General features: G+C 41.8%; 1 protein-coding gene across 3 annotated transcripts in view; it reads left to right on the forward strand.

Moving 5' to 3' along the window:
- Bcas3 (BCAS3, microtubule associated cell migration factor) overlaps positions 1-21,110 on the forward strand; it is a 498,657-nt gene that overhangs the window by 190,974 nt on the left and 286,573 nt on the right. For 2 of the 3 annotated variants that reach the window (XM_026780237.1, XM_005350452.3), the window contains exons 17-18: positions 10,315-10,359; positions 18,407-18,531. In XM_026780237.1, coding sequence (XP_026636038.1) covers positions 10,315-10,359; positions 18,407-18,531 — 170 coding nt within the window. The remainder of the gene's footprint in view (positions 1-10,314; positions 10,360-18,406; positions 18,532-21,110) is intronic. The other variant, XM_005350453.3, reaches the window with a different exon arrangement.

Consider the following 21,110-nt stretch of genomic DNA (forward strand, 5'->3'; position numbering starts at 1 on the left):
GTGATTTTAAGCGGTTTCCTTCCTTCCTTCCTTCCTTCCTTCCTTCCTTCCTTCCTTCCTTCCTTCCTTCCTTCCTTCCTTCCTTTCTTTCTTTCTTTTCAAACATGTTGACCAAAAGGCCATAAATATTAATGCTGTGTGTCCCTGTTTTATTGCTAGTTGTTTCCCCTTTGTAAGTACACTTTGTATTTTCTTGAAGCAAAATTTTAAAGTTTGTTTGTTTTTTTGGACTCTCTTAAGTTTGCCTGAATGTACTTGCATGTCATTCACTCCAGTACTGTATAATTCTATAAAACACTGAAAATTTTTATCTTTCCTGAATCTAAGTGAAAGCGAGTTTAAAACGCTGCTCTGATTTCAATGTCCGTTCAGAGGGAGGGGGTTTATGCGAAGACGGCACAGATGTTTCTCGGGGCGTGAGGACAAATGCGGGAGCTGCCTGTTTCTGAGGTGCCTGCTTCTCAATTCGAGCACAGGGTGCTTTGTGTCCGGGACTTAGCACTCCTCAAAGACTTCTTTCCTTTCCTTTCCTTTCCTTTCCTTTCCTTTCCTTTCCTTTCCTTTCCTTTCCTTTCCTTTCCTTTTCTTTCCTTTTCTTTTTTTTTTTGAGAAAGGGTTTCTCTGTGTAGCCCTGGCTGTCCTGGAACTCACACTACAGACCAGGTGGGCACGGAGATCCGCCAGCCTCTTCCTCCGAGTGCTGGGATTAAAGGTGTGCACCACCACCACCCAGCTCTCATAAACTTCTTAAAACAACTTTGAGATTGGTGTAGAAGTGTTAAATACACAAGGATAGGATGTTAGGGTTTATTATACTCATCTATGCATCTAGTTGGAATGTATATTTCCTTTTCTCTGTATTTGAAAGTTTCCTAAGAAGCTTTTGTGCTTTCTCATAGTCTGTCGATATAGTGGCAAGTGTATAAGTTATTCACATCTGGAGATCTCTGTGGACTTTTGACAAATTTCCTGTTTCCTTGTCTTTTTAATAATTTGAAGGCTGGTTAAGACGCGGCTGCTTTTTCAGAGGACATGTGATCAGTTTCCAGCACCCACATTCCCAGATTTGTAAACCATTTGTAACTCCAGTCCTGGAGTGCCCAGCAACCTCTTCTGACCTCCATGGGCACTTCTCTCACGTGTAACACACATGTGGGCAAAACACCTGCACATTTAAAATGAAATAAAACCTTAAGGAGCTGTGAGTTCCAGGCCAGCCTGATCTCCATAGTGAGTTCATGGACAGCCAGGACTGAGAGACCCTGTCTCAAAAAAACAAACACAAACAAACAAAGGAAAGAAAACAAAAAAGTTGCTTAAAATTCTTTGATTTATAGAGTATAAATGCTATTTCCCGCATTGTGATTGTTTTGCTAGAGCAGACACGGCTCCATGCAAGCAAGCAAGCACACTACCACTCAGCTACAGCTCTGTCCCTGAGCGCCCTCTTATATGTGATTTAATATTTATTGATGAATGCATTGGGAATTTGAAATTTTATGTGCCTTGAAACTCACATTAGAAAATGTTACAGTCACTCTTCTGTTGTTGTGAAGTGAAAACCATGACTAAGGCAACTCTTAGAAAAGATAGCATTTAATTAGGGCTTGTTTACCGTTTGATCTGAGGGTTTGTAACCAAGGGCAATTAAACATATTCACAACATATCGAAGGCATCTTACATTACAGGCCAACATGGTGCTGGAGAAGTAGCTAAGAGCTTTACATCCTCATGTGCAAGGAGAGAGCCTCCAAGTCCACCTCCAGCGACACATTTCATTTCTAACAAAACAGCTCATGCAAACACATGAGGGAGGGGATTGTAATTCAGACACCAGTACTTTGGATTTTCAGGTTCCTTCATAAGTTTTATGTTTTATTAAATATTTATTTATTTATTATGTATATAGTGTTCTGTCTGTATGTGTGCCTGCACGCCATAAGAAGGCACCAGATCTCATTACAGATGGTTGCGAGCCACCATATCATTGCTGGGAATTGAACTCAGGTCCTCTGGAAGAGCACCCTATACTCTTAATCTCTGAACCATCTTTCCAGCCCCTATATATTTTATGTTTTTTGACTATTAACTCGTATTTTTATTAAATAGTTTGTAATAGTATTTTTTTTCTATTTTTCCCTCCCCCCCCCCCCACACCCTCCCCCACCCCTCTATTTTATGATTTTAAAGTCCTTTAAGAATGTGTTGTTTCCAAGTGTTGTGACAAAATAATTTAGATTCGTCTCTTTTTGGTTCTAATATTTTTGACATAGTTTGAATATCAGCAAAGTAGTGAGTTCTGGTGACAATTCTTCCATACCCAAGCCTCCCAAATGTTAAAAATGCTAACTTTGTCATTGACCTTCTTTCACACATCAAGACATGACACTTTTCTTATTTTTTCAGAATAAATTTTATGACCCCTTCCTCCTTTGTCTTCCTTCCTTATCCTGGAGGGAGCATTCTCCTACAGTAAAACATCAAAGGAAGAATTTTATTTATTATTTTTAATAGGCACAAATATTTGTTTTTGTTTTTGTTTTTTGGTTTTTTGAGACAGGGTTTCTCTGTGGTTTTGGAGCCTGTCCTGGAACTAGCTCTGTAGACCAGGCTGGTCTCGAACTCACAGAGATCCGCCTGCCTCTGCCTCCCGAGTGCTGGGATTAAAGGCGTGCGCCACCACCGCCCGACCAAATATTTGTTTTCTGTAATGAGTTCTCTGCTTCAGTGTAGAGCTCTGGGGTAATACAGGTTGTCCTTTAATTTTCTGGTAGTCTGGCATAAAAACTGACAAACACCTTGATTGTAGTTTATATCTGACCATTTCTGTATTGCAAGTTTGTTCACTTGTTTTTTTTTTCTATTTTAAAAATGAATGTTGTTTATTTATTTTGATAGTTTCTTGTTAATTGTCCCAGGCTGGCCTTGAGTTTTGGAAACTGTGATTCAGTAATGAGTTCTGAGATTATAAATTTCCATCATCTTCCACAACTACTCTTCAGCAAAAATTATGTGAAGCTGGGTAGTGGTGGCTTGTGCCTTTAATCGCAACATTCAAGGGGAGGCAGTGGCAGGTGCCTCCAAGCGAGGGCAGCTTGGTCTCCAGCACAAGCTCCAGGACAGCCAGGGTCACACAGAGAAACCCTACCTACATGAGAAAACAAACAAACATACAAATCATTATGTGTATCTGTGTTTGGATACATGTGCATGTGCGTGGGTTGTGGGTGCTAGGGGAAGATGCTCTAGACCAGTGCTGGGGACCAACCTAGTTGTGGCATGCTCCCTTCCCCGCGGAGCCATCTCTTCAGCCTCCACCGCTACCTTACTTGTTTGTTTAGGCAGGGTTTCTCTGTGTAACAGACCTGGCTGTGCTGGAACTTACTCTGTGAACAAGCTGGCCCGGTACTCAGAGAGATCCCCCTGCCTCTACCCCCGCTGCCTGGCCATCACAGCTGCTCTGGATCCCACTTTCTGACGAGTTTATCTACTGTACGCAGCCATTGCAATTGTCATTTTTCTTTTCTTTCATTGCAGTCCAGCTAAGGATTTGTTTTAGTTTTCTGAATGTGATTTTTAATTTTTTTTCTCAAAAAATTTAAAAAATTCATTAAAATGTATTTTTTTTTTGTGCCAGGAATAATATTTGGTTTGTGAGAGTATTATATTTTCTGGCTCGGCTTGGTGGTGCACGTTTGTAATCCTAATCCCGTACGGAGGATCTCAAGTTCAAAGCTAGTCTAGGCAGGTTGGTTAGGCCCTGTCTTCAAAGGGAAGGCCAGTTAAGAGGAGAGCCTGGATGCTGGTTTATCATGCTGGAGGCCCTCAGTCCGGCTCCACCAGTCAGCGCCACGCCCAGCATCAACCCTTAGATTGTATGCGTTAGCGTTCACAGGCCACAGCTAGCTCTTTCATCTTTCTATTCCATTTTGCTTTATATCCTTGGAAATTTGGTTTTCTCGTGAAGATAACTAACCAGTGTAACAAACAAGCAGAGTTTTCTTTTTCCATGTACGCTCATCTCTAAAATGCTGTTCTATCCACACCTTTCCTAGTGCTTTTAGAATGTAGTTATTTAACAAGGGGTGCTTCCCGTGGATGATTACAAAGTGGACACAGAACTCAGCCTTTTCAGACATGTAAATGCCGTGGCTGTTTAGATAACCCTATCTAGCTGTTAGATAGAGCATCTACCATTTGTCTCATGTCGTTGGTACTCTGTATAAAGGCGTAACATACCCACAGATTGTTAGAATTCCCTCGCAGAAGTATGAAGATTGCCTAGGACTCAGGAGTTCAGACATCCTGTTTGAGATACAAACCTCATCTTCACTCTGCAGGACACAAAATGTGTCGTTACCGTGCCTAACATCTGCCCTCTTATTTTTATAAATATATGTCTGCTACAGCCTGTGCGGTGTTGGGACCATCTGTCTCTCTGCTCTGCACACACGAGGCCAGTCCAGCTACAAATGGCAGGAGACAGCTGTGTTTACACCTTCCTGTTGAATACCTTGGAGCACCCCTTGGAGGGAGGAAGGCCTCTGATGGCAGCAGCTGCTTAGCTCACATGCTGGGTTTGGTGAGGCAAAGGAAGTTCTAGGAATTGACTTCAACCATCACTCATGTAAACAGAGTCCATTTTCTGCTGGTCTGGTACAGCAGGATTGGAAAGCCCCTCACCACATGATCATGTCTTGAACTAGGGAAGAAAGAGGAGGCCCTTGAGGTCAGTGGAAGAACACTTGCTTTGCGTGTGTGAGGCCATAGGTTCAGTTCCCAGCACCACAAGGCAGGAAGGTTGAGAGGAAAGAGGGACCCAGGGAGGGAGGGAAGAAAGGCTCCCCATTACAAGGGAGAGAGAAGTAGGGATTGTTCTGTCTTTTGGAGACGAGGTTTCTGCAGTACAGTTCATTAACAGCATTTCATAGTCGTTTGGTTCAATTAAATCAAAAGCGAATAATTTCAGATGCTAGTAATGAAGAATTTGCTGTTGTATTTTATGTGTTTTAAATCTAAGATGATGTATGTCAATTTTGTGGGCACAGAAGGGAACAGTTTATGCTAGAATGAGGTTGAACCAGTTTCATGGGAACAGAGACTATAAAAATTGAGAATGAAGTTACTTCCTTGCTCTTAGTTGGTGGGAGCCCCCTGGAAGTGAACTCACATTCGTCCACTGTGTTTATAGTCTTTCCCCACCTTCTCATGCCCTCATTTCTTCGTGAATATCTTGAAACCGTGGGCCCTAGCGCTTTAAGACAAACTGAGTGCTGTGTAGTCCTGGCTTCTCCTGCCTCCTGCGGGCAGTTGTACTTACTGTCAGTGCCCTATGGGAGTTCTCATAAGAGAAGAATTCACATGTGATGTGTGCATTCCCAGTGCTTCTTTGATCTCATTGTCCCATTTAAGCCCTTCTGAGCCACACTGAGTAAACAGGTGTGTTTCTCACTTAATAGCACTTATTTGAATGGCTGCAGCTGGTATTTTAAAATAAGTTTGTCATCAGTTTTAGTTTGAGAGCGAATGATGTTTTCATATAGTAAATGTGAAATTCCATTCCTTATTTTAATTCAGTTCAACCCTGTTCACCTTGGTTTATTTAGACTTTCATCTGAGCCTCAAGCCTTATAGAGTAAGTTCAGAGAAGATGGAAAGATTTGGTAACAGATCCCTGTATACCCTAGCCCATGGTAATCTGCCACTTTCTGTCTCTGTCTGTTGTAACCATAAATTTGTATAGTATTGCTCTGAGGGTTTGGTTCCAGATACAACACAATCATAAGAGCATTTTTCATTTGAGTGTGTGCGCTTTTGTCTACATGTGCAATATATTTACCGTAGTTTGAGTTTCTAGCTTTTGCGCCAAATAAGTAGAGTACTTAAACCATACCATAGTTTATTGCATTTTGCTGTAAATCTGTGGATTTTTTATTTGAAAGAAGTCTACTGTATACCATATTGAATGTCAGCGGGCATAGCAGTCGACAGAAGTTTGGCATTATTTATGCTATGCTAGTCGCTCCTCTGTCGCATATGGAAGAACTTCAGCATTATCTATGTTTTTCTAATGAAAATTTTTTACGTCTTGAGTTTGTAATTTAAAATGGCATGCCAAATATGTCTCAAATTAGTCAGCTGTCTGTTTCAGCTTCAGTTTGTCCTACAGATCAGCAGATCGAAAACCACCAGTGCTGTTAACCTGTCTGGTAGGGAACAGTTAAAATTCAGCTAATGAACAAATTAAAAGTTGGAAATGACATGAGGGCTCATTTGCAGCAATGGGGAAGGAAATGGGAATTCACATCATTTGAAGGTACACACAGTGGCAGCAGAGCCTTTAGAATGAATTTTAAATTGAACTTAAAATGTCTCACCTCCCTTGAGCATTGTACATACAATGTGCTGTAGCCTTTCCTCGCAGTTCCTGGCATTTGGAGTCCTTCTGACCCCATGTTTTAGTTGCTCAAAGAACTTGATCAGCTGAAGGATAGGGTTGATGGAGTATGTTTATGGAATTTATCTTTTGGTTGGGCTGGCTGCTAGACTGTGTTCTCTCAGCGCGCACAGGAGGCTGAGGCGGAAGGTTCACAAGCTCGAAGTCCACCTGGTCAGCACAGGAAGCTACTCACTCAGGAACTCCCAGAGCCTGTGGATTGGACAGATCAACTGTGTGTGGGGGAGGGGGGCGGGGGGTTGAGACAGGGTTTCTCTTTAGCTTTGGAGCCTGTCCTAGAACTCACTCTGTGGACCAGGCTGGCCTGGAACTCACAGAGATCCTCTTGCCTCTGCCTCCTGAGTGCTGGGATTAAAGGTGTACACCACCACCACCCGGCTGATTGGAGAAATCTTTTTTTTTTTTTTTTTTTGGTTTTTCGAGACAGGGTTTCTCTGTGGCTTTGGAGCCTGTCCTGGAACTAGCTCTGTAGACCAGGCTGGTCTCGAACTCACAGAGATCCGCCTGCCTCTGCCTCCCGAGTGCTGGGATTAAAGGCGTGCGCCACCACCGCCCGGCCTGATTGGAGAAATCTTAAGAGTAACCTTTTACCACTAGAATCAGGTTACAGAGGTTTACATGTGTTCATAACAGATGCCTTGAACTGCAGTGACAGAGTCACGGTCACTCTGAGAGCTGGGAACTGAACTCTGGTCCCCAGAAAGTATAGTAAATGCTCTAACCACTGAACCACCTGTTTAAAGTACTGTTCATTACTGTTTTTGAGATTCCTTTGAGACTTAATGGCCAGGTAATTTCATATTAGCTTATAAGTAAATAATTCTCTAACAATCTAGAATTTGATTTTTATTACTTATTTCACTTAGCTATTGTCCTGCAGATTTAACCAACCATATTACCGCAACTCAAAGTGTTTTATTATTATTATTTTTTATTTTTGTGTAGGGGTGTGTGCGTGTGCATGCATGTGTGTCAGACACTATTGTGGTTTTCTGAGACAGGGTTTTTCAGTGTATCCCTGACTGTCCTGGAACCAGACTGGTCTTGTACTCACAGAGATCGACCTGCCTCTGCCTCTCCAGTGCTGGGATTAATGGCCCACGCAACCTCTGTCCATCTATATTGCTGGATGTGTGAATTCTTCAGACCCATCTCTAGTAAACTGATTTCACTACTGAATACAGCCAGCATTCAAATTCATACACTCCCTACCTTTACCCCGCTTGAGTAGGACACTACAGCTGTGTGCCTTCAGTGTCGGGGTGTGTGAGGACAGTCATAGGTGAAGACAGCTGGATCATGGGCCTGGACTTTGTGACTTCATATTTTCATTCTTTTGCTACTGAAGAAAGATTAAGCAGGAGCCTTTCAAAAGAGCAGCTGACACTACCCCCAGCCAGCAGTGGCCTGAGTCAGTATGCTCTTTGGAGTCAGTAGATCCTTCACATGTTCGTGGCAGAGGTCCAATCTGCCAGACCAGGCAAGAAGTGGGCAAATGCGAGCTGGATGCTTGCCAAGTCTACATACCAAACTGGGTTCTCACCCCACGCCTTCGGCCGCCCTCTCTCTATGGAGCTGTTGGCCAGTGGATCACTTCTGGCTGGAGGTAGAGCAGCTTTTAACCAAAGCAGCCAGGCTACACTGTGAGTTGTGACCCTGTTGTCGGCAGAGATGACACCTCACTTGGTGTCACCATGGTATGGTGGGGTGAGCATCTGACTGGTGACGTTTGCAACCTGCTGTGATTTCCTAGAAAGAAATTGGGGGTTGTCTGTCTGTTTAGGTTTACTTTTCATTTGATGGGGTGAAGCGCGTTTCTGTTTTATAAATCAGGAAGCTTTCTCTGTAGGTAGGGAGTGTCAGGGTCTTTAGTTTAGTGGTCTTTTGTTGTTAGTTTGTTAATGTAGAGATGGATAAATTTTGTCCCATTTTTGTTTGTTGTTTTTTGAAGCCATTAGAGAACTCTTTCAAGTTATAGAGGACTGAGCAGACAATTTCAGTACAAACTTCCAAGTTCTTTACCCTGCAAGTATCTGTGTATCTGTGACTATTCATGTGCTTGGTGTCCCTGTCAATAATCCGAATTCTGTTGTATGTTGCAACTTGAGCGTAGTTAGAGGGCTGTCCATGGGTCCTGCAGATTACACATGGGCACCATGGGGCTATTTTAGATGACGGTGTTTCTAACAGAATTATTCTGAGTATTGGAATATTTGGGGTGTTCTGCTTATAATAATTGAAACGAAAGGTGAGTATTGTCTACCAACACAATTCCCTTCATATCTGAAGTATTTCTGGCATTTATAAATGGCTTTACCCTCGTTTTATTTTTTTTTAATTAATGCACAGGATCCCTATGTTATGGAGACATTGGTCAGTTCAGTTTTTCAAAGTACAAAGCGAGCTCTTGTGACATAAGAGTTCTGATAGAATTAAGTAAATCTTGACGTCAAGTAGGTGTAACCAGAGCTTTTTCCTCAGTGTCATGTAATGGAGTAAACAGTTGGGCTACACTGGCCTGACTCAGCAACATTGTGGAAGTTAAACAACTTAGACTCCCTAGCAAGGTTTATGTTTTTAAAAGATATATTTCTTTTGTACTGTGGCGGTACCCAAGCATTATGGTTATGAAATGTCGAGAAAATAGTAAAATGTCTTACAAACAAAAACTGCATTCACCCACTTGGTCTTTCAATCTTGTTTTTTTATGCATTGTTTTCTGCAGCTTAATGTTAATATTCTGTGGGTCACAGAGGAAAACGATGGAAGGCCACTGTTGATTTTACTGGTTCTGTCCTTGCCAGTAACTAAACCGTTAAAGCTTGCAGGAGTGCTTGTCAGCCACACCCCCTCTCTGATGTCTCTTCTCTTAATGCCCGTGTCTCTCAGTCTGCCTTTGTATTTATTGCGTTCTGAACCTCAGAATCATGCTCACTGTTGTGAGGACATTTTTCTGGACCTTTAATTTGTTCTGGAATGTACTCTGTTTGTTTGGAAATTAATACTAATTAACAGGATTATCTTTCTCCTTAATGTTCCAGTCTCCAGTTTTGAAAAAGGAAATTGCCACAGCTTAGTAATGTGTGTCCCCTTCAATTTCTTATGTCTTCCAAATGTCAGTTGCCTTATTAAATTTTTTTTGAATCTAACTATGTTTCTAAGTCTTATTTGTGCATAGCATGCCTTTAAAACTGGGAACTGAATTTAAAGCAGAAATAACGTGTAGCATTGAATTCTCAGCTTGTACCCCTGTGGTATTTCACACATGCAGTTGTGGCTACCGTTGAGCTGCAGCAGGTGAGGAGGCTGTGTTCTTATGCTAACTTTCTGGGCTGTAACACAACTAGAACTCATTCCGTCGTTTTGCCAGTGACCCACAGAACAACGCCCAGCTTACTGCAGATGAGCGCTTGAGAACTGTGTGGGGAGAAGCAGCAGCCGCGGAGCACAATGCCCTCATGTCAGCGTCTGCCATCTCTCGTTAGCACTGAATACTTGGCGTCACACATAGTAATTGTTCTTCTCCATCTGATTTTCCCATTTGATTCGCTCTCTGTGTTTAAGGGCTTCAGCCGTGAATTTTGTGTTAAAGTAGGTGTGCTGCTGGGGTGCTCCAGAAAAGGGGGAGAAATAGAGAAAATTCAAATCTATGTTTCTATGAAAACCAAGGCCCTTGTTTCTGTACCTCACATACTTACTGGTTCTACCACAGCATATATGGCAGAATTGCTATTGATTATTAATTTTGAGTTATTTTTATCATACTCTTTAACAGTACAGTATACTTGTATTATTTACTAATGTTGAATGAGTTTTCCTCTAATTTTTTGTACATTTTTCCCCCTTTTCCACCAAGGCCTTATCTCTTTGGAGCGGGGTGTTTTTCCATAAAAGCTCCATGGTGAGTTCCCATTTGGTCCCGCATGCCTGATTCATTTGCTGTACTCTCGAAAAGTAACTGTTTTAGAGTTTGTTTTCAGTTGCATGGCCTGATCGCAGATAGATGCACCAAGTTACTGGCTGAGTAGATCTGAATGTTGGCATTTAAACCTTTAAAAAGCAATTCCTTTGGTTTTACTTGAATCTTTCAAAACCCTTTTTTCTACAAAAACCAGATTTGTTTTGGTTTTTTTTTTTTGTTGTTGTTGTTGTTGTTGTTTCTCTTAAAGAAGGCAGAAGAGTTCTGTCACCGTGCTGGTGAATAATATAAGAAAGGTCTAGCTACAAGCAGAATCTTTGAATGTGAAGTTCCTCACTTAGCATACTTCATACTAGAGAATGGAGTTTGTTTTTAAGGACAAATATATGGAGGGCCAAGTTGCAGTGTATTTTATTTGGTCCCAAAAGGACTGTGTTGAACTCTGTTTTGAATAAAGTGGGTATTTAATGAGCTGAATAAAAGGTAAAGGAATGCATGTTTCTGATGAAAATGCCCATGACATTCTGCTGAACTATGTTAGACAGTTAAGGCATGATAACCACAGAAAGGGAAGAGTGTGTTCCATATTCACATTTGAAGACAGCAGTTAGAATGTGTTGAGGATCTGATATAAAATGTTTAAGTAATTATGAATTGGGATTCTAGAATAAAGCTGCCTTGCTCTTACATACTAGCTCCTATGTTACATGCCAGCTCCTATGTGCTCTTACATACCAGCTCCTATGTCTGCTGGCACTGTGATCTCAGATACCCTAGAGCCTTGCGTTTCCTCTTTTCCTTATATATGTAATGAAGCAGCGTTGGCATCTGTTTTGTGGCTTCGCTGTGAGGATGAAATGAGCTTATAATGGATAAGTGCACTGCAGTGCTTAATGACAGTGCTGCATAGTAGTGGCTCATTCAATAGTAACCGCCGAGGACCGCAGTGCTGGGAGGACTCCCTGTCTGAAAAGATACCTCTTAAAACTAGATCATGTGCTTTGCCTCAAGAGGGTCTCCCCTGGCTAGTGTAGAACTCTGTGTGCACCAGACTTGTCTTGGCTCCCTGAGTGCTGGTTTCAGACGTGTGCTATCACGCCATACTATCTCTTAAAATAGAAAAGGAAGTTTTGAGCCATGGAAGGTATTTAAGTTCTTCACATCTTTCTGATCCTCATAACTGTTGCTAAGAATTGTTCGTTGTGCTCTATTAGAACCTGAACAGTATTTTATCTGGGCACGAGTTGCATGCATGGAATTGTAGCACCCGGGAGGCTGAGGCAGTAGACAGCAAGTTTAAGTCCAGCTTGGGACATGCAATAAGATTGTCTCTCCAAAACCGACCAGTCTTTTTATAGTTGTATTGTTTCCTGGAACATGTTCAGGGTTCTTGTGCCCTGGGAATGGAAGTTTTCATTCTCCTATAGGGTTAGGTGATAGAGTCTCCACCAAATAGCCACCTCTCTAGTACAGTATAGGACAGAGATGCCAAAACTGTCTTGACAATATACAGAGACAAATCCTCTCAAAGTTGACGTTTCTTTTTTTTTTTTAAATCAGATTTCTTCTCAAAACCAGTAAGATACATGGATTTTTGCTGGCTTAGGGTGACTAGGGAATTTTAAATGCCACATCCAAAATATGATTAAATGTCTCTGTGCACTAAATGTGGAATTAAATTCCATTTGAGGATAAATTCCTCATTCTAAGTACAAAGCAAAGAGTTTCAGCATGTTAATACGGACTGAAGTTTTGACATGCAGCTGAAGATGGACTAACAAATGCTGTGTGTTAAATAAGGAAAGGCCGCTCCCCAACAGCTCATGTGTTCCTCACAGTTAAGCAAAGGCACTTGTCAACTAGAAATGATTTGAGGTTGAAACAAGATTAAAAGAGCCAGATTAAAGAAAGGGATCTATGAAATATAGTCGACTTCTAAATCACTGCCTGTCTTCCAGAGACTGCTTTGTGGTCTGTTTGATGCCATCGTTAGGTCCTAGGAAACTCGTTTTTAGTCACTTACACTAGACTCAAAGGTCCTCCTTTTAAATGTGCCACATTACCAGGGTGCATGTTTTTTCCATTAAGATCTTAATGAAACCTCAAATTAAGGCAGCAAAATGAATATAGATTTGACAACTTCTTCCATGTTGTTTATGAGAGCCGCTTTGTTTCCGCAGCATTTGCTGTTTTTCCATGATACTTAGCGTTCAACTTGAGAATGTTCTTATTTACTGCCCTAAAATGAAACATCATGCTAACTAAGGATGTGTATAGTCCTTTCAGTCAGGGCAGTACGTGGATGCTGGATGAACACGAAATCTTTATAGCTTCTTTTATAATGTAAATTTCTTATAATTCTCAGAAATTAGTTTTGGGTTACAACATTTGTACTTAGTTAAGATTTTTTTGCTTTTGGTATGTCACAGTTCGTACTAATTCTTTATTCTTCAGTAAAGGACTTTAAGTCTTTAATTCAGTTTCAGATGAGACCATTTAAAAGCAGCCTTTTTCCCTTTGATATCACAGCAGGCTGGGAATGAAACGGTGCAGGCTGTATTTGACAGTAGTGGTCAGCCTAGGAATTTCCAGCACTCTATGTTACATGTTTATGTAGGATATTTATTGTTTTGAGAGACCATGCCAATTTTTGTTGTTGATTTGTTGAGACAAAATCCATCCATACTGTAGAAATTACTGTGTAGCCCAGGCTTGCCTTAAAGTTTGTAAAGTTCTCCTGCCTCAGCCAAATGGACACTTACTAGGGGATTCTGATTTCTGCATTAACAGTGTTGTGTTGTGTGGGTGTGCATGTGGTCCTGGGTTTTACTGTAGGGTTCTAAGTCCTTCCCAGAGTTGTCTGTGTGTAGAGCACACAGTGATGCTTCTGTTCCCTGGGGAAATAGCCCTTATTCATAATTGCCTCTGGATTACTTAGTCACCTTTAAGAAAGGAGTAAAGTTTATGTGTGGAATTGTAGTACGTGGTTTTTCCTGAGCGTTCTTCTGAGCATGTTTGAAAGCTTCACAGTTTCACCCTTTTCAAGGCGATGTGTGCAGATGAGATCTTTCTCATCTGTTGTGTTTTCTTCCCTTTTAAACTTGTAAACATACTTTATAATATCATAGTATAAGTAAATTTATTGTAAATATTATAAATATTCATGTTTTCGATGGTTTAAAATAAAGTAATTTTGGTTGCCTTTCTGGTCTAGTTTTAGGGGAAAATTTGAGAAAGAGAAGATTTCTAAATTCTTTTGAAAGCTTTGTCACACAGGAACTAATATAGCTCATAAAGAAAACGAATTTTCAGTTTCTCTCTGTTGGAATTCTTAGTGCTCGTTCCCACTCAAACTCTAACATTGGACAGTTGGCGTCTGTCTCAGCTCCTGCCATGCTGTGCCCCTCTCTCAGCACCCTGGGCGAGCGTGCCCCCCATACCTGTAGCTTCAGTTCCTCTCTGTGGTGCCTGGCACAGTTATTAGGGGGGCGGGGGTTGAACACCGTCCTTTATTTTTAAAATGCAGGTGTCTCTAGAGGGAAGGATTTTGTTTCTGTTTCTTTTTCTTTCTCTTGTTTGCATTCGAATGCAAAGCAGGCAAGAGAAATCCAGTGTTAATCTAGATTGTGATGTAGGGTTTTTAAGACTTTCCAAATGTTTGAGAAGCAATGGGATACCAGTGAGCTGTAGTGAGAATGATTCCCATTCTTCGAGCGCTTTCTTAGGCGAAGTGAGAGAATTAAACCCCTGCTTTTATTTACCACTGTGTTTCTTTTGCTCTGTGTTTGTGTTCTGTTTCTCTCCTGGCTTCCTTAGGAAGGGTTCAGTGCATGTGGTATTTTATGATTATTATTTTGCCACGATTGGCAAATGTTGTATTTATTTCATTTTTCTTTCATGTTTTGCTAAAAAGTTAATCCAAGCACTCGATGTAGTAAAGAGGCCTCTGTGGGACTGCTGTGCTCTGCTTTGTGTCTCTTAACTGTCACTATGCATGCCGTGTTCTCCTGTGTGTTTCTTTAAACTCAGGCTGAGTCCATATAATCAATGCAGTTAAACTTCTGTGCAGCAATTAAAATGGAAGTACTGTTTTATTCATTATATTAGCAATAGCATAAGTGTATAAGGTTAAGTCCCCTGCCCAGGAAACCTTCTTAAATTGGCCTGTGTCGGGGCTTGTTGTGACCCCTTCTGAGGAGAACGGTGTTGAGCGCAAGCAAGAAACGCAGTTAACATTACAGCCTTCCCCATGCAGGTCAAGTGAGCAGTCTGAACGTCCGCACGATTTACAGGGCTGCCCCTTTCTTCTCTTACTTACGCAGGGTGTTTTGCGGTAGGAATACTCTGGCTCACTGTGAAAAGGTTTGTGTGTAGCCTGTTGCATACACGCATGAGAAGAAAGACTGTTTTGGTCCTATGAGGCTTCTTCCACATTATTTTTTAAAATTAAGATTAGGAGCAAATGGAGCCAGAGTTAAAATGTCTAGCTTTGAGGAGAACACATAAAAAATGTTTTCTAAGTAGCGTTCTATTTTTTATTACATTATCTCTTTTTATTTCTCTGTAAGATTTATACATGCGTGCACATATTTTTATGTTTCTATTTTGCTTAAATGACAAAATCATGCCAGATGGAAACTGATGATGGAAATAACTTGATATGAACTAGCTCCCCCAAATATGCTCTCTCCCCTCTTCAGCACTGTGGTATGTGAGGGGCATTAAAAAATATCTTTTTTCAAATTGACTTCTTAACTCATGAGGTTTACTGGTATCCTATCACTGGATAAAGGATAACTGATGAAATATAAGACTAAAGTAATAGTTTTTTCATAAATGCAACACAATTTTACCATAGGATGTCGTTTCTCATAACACATTTGAGTTTGTATAAAATGGTACTGTGTTTGTGATGGCTTTCGAAATGGACCAATGTGAAGCCTATAGAAGTCTAATGAAGTTTAGCTGTTGCTAATTCCAGGCTTGCTGAAATGTAAGATGATAAACGTATAGAATGTTCTCAAAGGATACACTGATGCCCTATAATTTTTTTGGCGTTTCTTGATTCTGTTAGAAAGCTAGTCTTTTGTCCTGGTGTTATTTTTGAGTCTGTCCAAATCCTTCAGAGGAACCATATATTCTTTCTTGAAATGGCAAAACCGCTTGCTATTACATGATTAAGTAACGCCAACCACAACAAAGTCTCATCCAGTAATTTGCCAATTCGAACTTGTTTCTGTGAAGCTAACTTGTACATTATAGTGTGACGGGCTCCTGATAGTGTAGGCCCACAGTTGCAGACATTTCCAAAGAAACTCTTTAGTGCATGCTACGGAGATCGTGTAAGCAAGAGGACCAGAATTCAGATCCCCAGCACCCATTTAAAAAGCATGGTATCAAATGTCTGTAACTCCAGCCTGGGCAGGGGAGTGAGTGTGAGGTGAGGGGAATAGATGGATCCTCAGATCTTGCTGGCTGGCTTATTAGTTGATCGGGTCTAGGTCAGTGAGAAAACAGTCACCAAAACAACAATAACAATGGTGACAATGACATCAAAAGCAATGTAGAGAGCAGTAGAGGAAGTCACCTGTCTCTGCCGGTGTCCCCACACACGATCATACAAACACACACACAAATAAAAATAGACCTTCTGGCCGGGTGGTGGTGGCGCACGCCTTTAATCCCAGCACTTGGGAGGCAGAGGCAGGCGGATCTCTGTGAGTTCGAGACCAGCCTGGTCTACAGAGCTAGTTCCAGGACAGGCTCCAAAGCCACAGAGAAACCCTGTCTCGAAAAACCAAAAAAAAAAGACCTTCTGTAGTGGTTTCTCTTGCTCCTCTTCCCCCAGCACTTGAAACTTGTCAGGGCCATCGTGGCCAGGGGCACATCACAGATGGCAGCCAGAGGAGCTTGTCAGTTATGTGTCAGTCATTGAGTGATGGACTGAGAAGCATTGGAGAGCAGCACACACTCTGAGGAAATACACAAGGAGATTCACATCCAAGCGATTAGTTGTGACTTTAGGTGACCTAGATATTGGGAGGGCGTACATGCTGCAGTGTCAGAGGAAGGTGGGTTCCGGTGGGTCACTGGCAACAGCTGTACAGCAAGGGAAGTGACATCACATAAACCATTCTTCAAAGACCGATGCATTATTGTCTGAGAGTCTGACCACACTTGATTTTGTATATTTTCTATGTGGATGTTATTTAGTGTTCAACAATGTGTTGAGTGAGTATTAATGAGTGATTGAAAGAAATGGCCTTTTTGTGCACTGTTGTGTGTACTACCATAGATTGATTTTCAAAGTGGAAGTTCAGCTGGACCAATCAGGGCAGAATCTTTCCCTCCCTCCCTCCCTCCCTCCCTCCCTCCCTCCCTCCCTCCCTCCCTCCCTCTCTTTCTCTCTCTCTCTGGAAAGTACCCACACAGAAATCTCAGGAAATTAGATGTTGAAGAGTGTCGCAGGGAAGGTGAGGTTGCTGAAGTGCTATCTGAAAAATAGACAAGGTCTGTGAGCTTTAGACGGAATGCATGTCGTGTTAGGAGACGTGAAGGCCCTGCCCGAGAGCCTGGCTTGCTTTCTCTAATTCAGTAGGAGAACACACTGCATAATCTGCGGGGTCAGGGAGGGTGCTCCAAAAATTATATTTGCACAGATTGTGGCAAACTTTTGCTTTATGACATCTGGGCTAGGGCCTCATTAGCAGTGGCTCAGTTGTCTGAGTAGTACTCAGTGGTCCTTGTACCTGGAGACCATGCTGTGAGAGCAGATCCAGTCCCCAGCCACACACAGTGGGCATTGCCGTCTATGTCGTGCATTCTGGAAGTCGGAGCTCTGAGTGGGAAGTTAGTCACTCAAGGAAAAGTGTTGGGTCATTCCAGTTCAGGTTTCTTTTGGACCCCAGAAACCAATCTTTCCTTGGCGACACATGTGGTAGGAGACAATGAGATAAAGTGAGGCAAGAGCAGAAGGTGGCGGTCACGTTGGTTCCCAGCAGGACTCAGTGCGAAGCTGAACCTCAGGCCCCAGCTTCACGGCGTTGATGCTTTTGCCAGCGTGCCATATTCTGGGCTGGGAATTAGACAGGTAATCTATGGACCATAGTTGTATTTGATAGTTAGCTCTGAGAAATTTGCTAACTCAGAAGAGAACAGAAATCCAGGAATTGAAAGACAATGAAAGCTTGAAAGTAGAAGGCAAGGGCGTGAAAATGTGTTGTGCACAGCAGAGGAAAGCGCGTTCTTAGTGGAAGTCTCTGAAGTGACAGTGGCTAGCACACACATCCTTGGTCATAGTGAAGAGAGAACGGATTTGTGTTTGGTAAGCTTTCAGTATTTAGCTCATCCTGGTCTTTCCACTGAGCAAAATAGATAAGTCATTTTCACAAATCCAGCCACCAGGAAGACGTCTGACTCTACTTGCAATAGGACATGGCGTTAGATTCTCCAGAGTGCGTGGTTCTGCAGAGAGCAGGGCTTCCAGGTGCACCAAGGCTTCATTTTGAGTCATCCTCACTTCCACGCATGCTGTCTCTCTGCACTGTATGGTAGTCTCTTTTCCTGACGTCGGGATGGACTATTAATGTTGGAAATGTGTCTGCTCCTCCATTGAAAAGTTTCCACTGGAATGTTAGCCGTCTGAAAGGAGAGGCTGTAATTCTGAAGCCAGCATCCAGTTCAAAAGCAATTTGTTTTATTTTGTTGAGACAGTGTCTTACTAGTTTCCTAGGCTAGCCACGGAACCCAGACACACACAAAAGTATCCCTCTGGCCTTGGGTGAGATCACAGGTGTTTGCCACCACACCCAGCTCTCTTATCAAGACCCTTTAACTTTGGAATCATTTCTGTCTCATCTCCTGCACTGTCTCATTCCATTGGTCAGTATTTCTCTGAGGAAATGCATGACTGTACTGTAGCACCTCAATATTTAGGGGTAGGGCTTACTTTGGGAAAAAAAAAATCTTTCCTAATATACAAGACTGTGGTTCATCATGGTAATTTTTAAATGTTCTTTTACTTTTTAAGCAAAGTTAAACCACCTCCACAAATTTCACCGAGCAAATCAATGGGTGGCGAGTTTTGCGTGGCTGCAGTGTTCGGGACCTCCAGGTCGTGGTTTGCAAACAACGCAGGTCTGAAACGGGAAAAAGGTATGTGGTTTGCTCATGCTCAGCTGCCCTGTTGCATCGCCTCTGAGGATACGGGGTGAGCAACTCTTCTAGATGACTTTATGACTAATAGCCTAATAGTTTTTACTAAAATAAAAATAAGTCCACTTCTTTCTTTTTATCTATCAAGTCTGGCTCTAATTAAAACTATTTTCTCACACAAATGGAAAATGAATTTACCATTGACTGATTTTTTTTAAAATTTATTTTCAAGAGCAAGTCCCTATATATAAACCTGGCTGTATTTAAGTTGTAGACCAGGCTAGCCTCGAACTCACAGAGATCCTCCTTGCCTCTCTCTGCTGGTATTATATATGTGCATACTAACCTGGCCCGGTTGACTGTATTTTGTCTTTTTTAATGACATTCACATTTGATCTTAGGGCTATCTATTTTATACCTAGTCTATTACAGGTTTTGCACAAGCTAATTTCACAGTATTGTCTCTGAAGGAAGAAGGAGAAAATTTTGTAACCTTGGAATCAACCAAACTCACTAATGTCAGTTTATGTTAGCTAAGGGGGCCCATGTGGGTGTGAATGCATTTTTTTCTGAAGAGGATGGTCAGTCCCCTGGAGCTGAAGTTACAGGTGATTGTGAGCTGCAGGGTTTGTAGTGGGCACTGAATTCAGTCCTCTGCAAGAGCAGCAAGTGCTCTCAAATGCTGAGTCATCTCTCTGGTTCCTGCTACATAAAAAAGATAAAACCAAGAAAATCCTCAAGCCCCAAAATAAAACAAAAATGCTAAACTGTTAGTGAGAAGTAAGTGTCACATTTTGTGGTTATTATTGCTCCTATGAGTTGGTGGGAATTACTATGTTTTTGTTTTTAATTTTTTAAAGTTTTGTTAAGTGTATAAATATTTTTGCCTGCATGTGTATATGTACACCAAGTGTATGGTGGTATCCATGGGGGATCCAAAGGACACTGGATCCTCTGGAACTGGAGTCACATGTAGGAACCCTCATGTGGGTGTTCAATTGCTCTTAATCACTGAGCCATCTCTTCAGCTCAGTTGCTATGTTTATAACCTCTGTTTTGATCACCAGGATTAATACCTGGAATATTTGCATAAATATTGTTTTAGTATGTGATTCGTTATCATGTATATAGTTTTTTTCTTTTTCCAGTTATAGGGCTTGAAACTAGGATCTTTCCTGTGGTCTTTATATAGAAGAGAATGTTTATATGTTTCACACACGAAGTAAACAATTTTGAGTGTTATGATTTTCACCTGATTACTTTATTGTGATTCAATTGGGTCACACGCTGGCGTGCCCCTGGCTTGTTCCACGGGCACTTTTGTTCTTGGCAGAAATGGCTCTTCTCCCTGCTCACCCTTGGCAGTCAGACACCAGCCATTTCCCTTGCGATCACCTTTCAGTGAACACTGCCTTGTAATCGGATCTTAGCGCAGCAGGTGCCTTCCCAGTTAGGAAAGCTACTGGAGAGGAGGCAAGGGAGGCACTCCCATTTTCTTATCCCATCTTTATTTTTTTGTTACTGCCTTTGGTTTAATGATGCTATCGAAAGGACTTTTTGTTACTCATTAAAACCTTGTGCAAAGCTCGATTTCAAATGCTTCTCCTTCTGTCCTAATTACCCCTTTTGCTTGCTACTCCTTTATGTCCCCCTGGCTGGTCATTGGCCATTTTCTCAAATCAGCTGTAATTGATTCGTCTGACACAGAGATAAGATGACCCACACAGCGCTCATGAGCAATCCTCAGTCCTCCTCTGCTTACTGTAAAACACGAGCTTCAGCACTGAGCCTACTCAGTGTGTCCATGTGTCTGCCCTATAAAGTCATACCCAGCACTGATTTCTCAGTGTCTCCAATGGCATTCCTTTATTACAGGAGTCAGGAATCTCATTGAGAAGTCTACTAAACTAGTTTGAGGAGGGTCTTTACTTTTATTTTTTGTTTTGTTATGTTTTTGAGACAAGAGTTCTCTGTAGCTTTGGTGCCTGTCCTAGAACTAGCTCTTGTAGACCAGGCTGGTCTCGAACTCACAGAAATCCGCCTGCCTCTGTCTCCCGAGTGCTGGGATTAAAGGCGTGCGTCACCATCACCCACTGGGTCTTTACTTTTTTATGTATTGTTTCTGGTTCACAGACAAATTGAGAGAAAGCTATAGAGAATGTCTGTCTGTTCCTTAGTCCACTTGTGCTTAGCCCATGTCATGAGAGTGCTGTATTTATTTCAGCTGGTTGTCTTGTAGAGACAAATGATGCTGGGTTTTTTTTGTTTTGCTTTGATCTAGATGTTAATATTTAAGTTTTCTGCATGTGTGTGCGTGTGTGTGTGTGTGTGTGTGTGTGTGTGTGTGTGTGTGTGTAGCAGCCAGAGGTGGATGTTGGTGTCCTGCTCCATTATTTTTGCCTTGTTTGGTTGAGTCAGGGCCTTCCTGAACCTGGAGCTCGTTTGGTGGCCAGTGAGCCCAGTGATCCTCCCTCTCTATCCCTTACCCTCACAGACCTTACAGGCTGGTGTTTGACTACGCCTATTCATGATTTTTGTTTTCTTTTCATTGGTGTTGGGTTTCTTTTTTTTTTTTTTTT

Source organism: Microtus ochrogaster, chromosome 7, assembly GCF_000317375.1.
Source record: "Microtus ochrogaster isolate Prairie Vole_2 chromosome 7, MicOch1.0, whole genome shotgun sequence".
In the NCBI taxonomy this organism is placed as follows: domain Eukaryota; kingdom Metazoa; phylum Chordata; class Mammalia; order Rodentia; family Cricetidae; genus Microtus; species Microtus ochrogaster.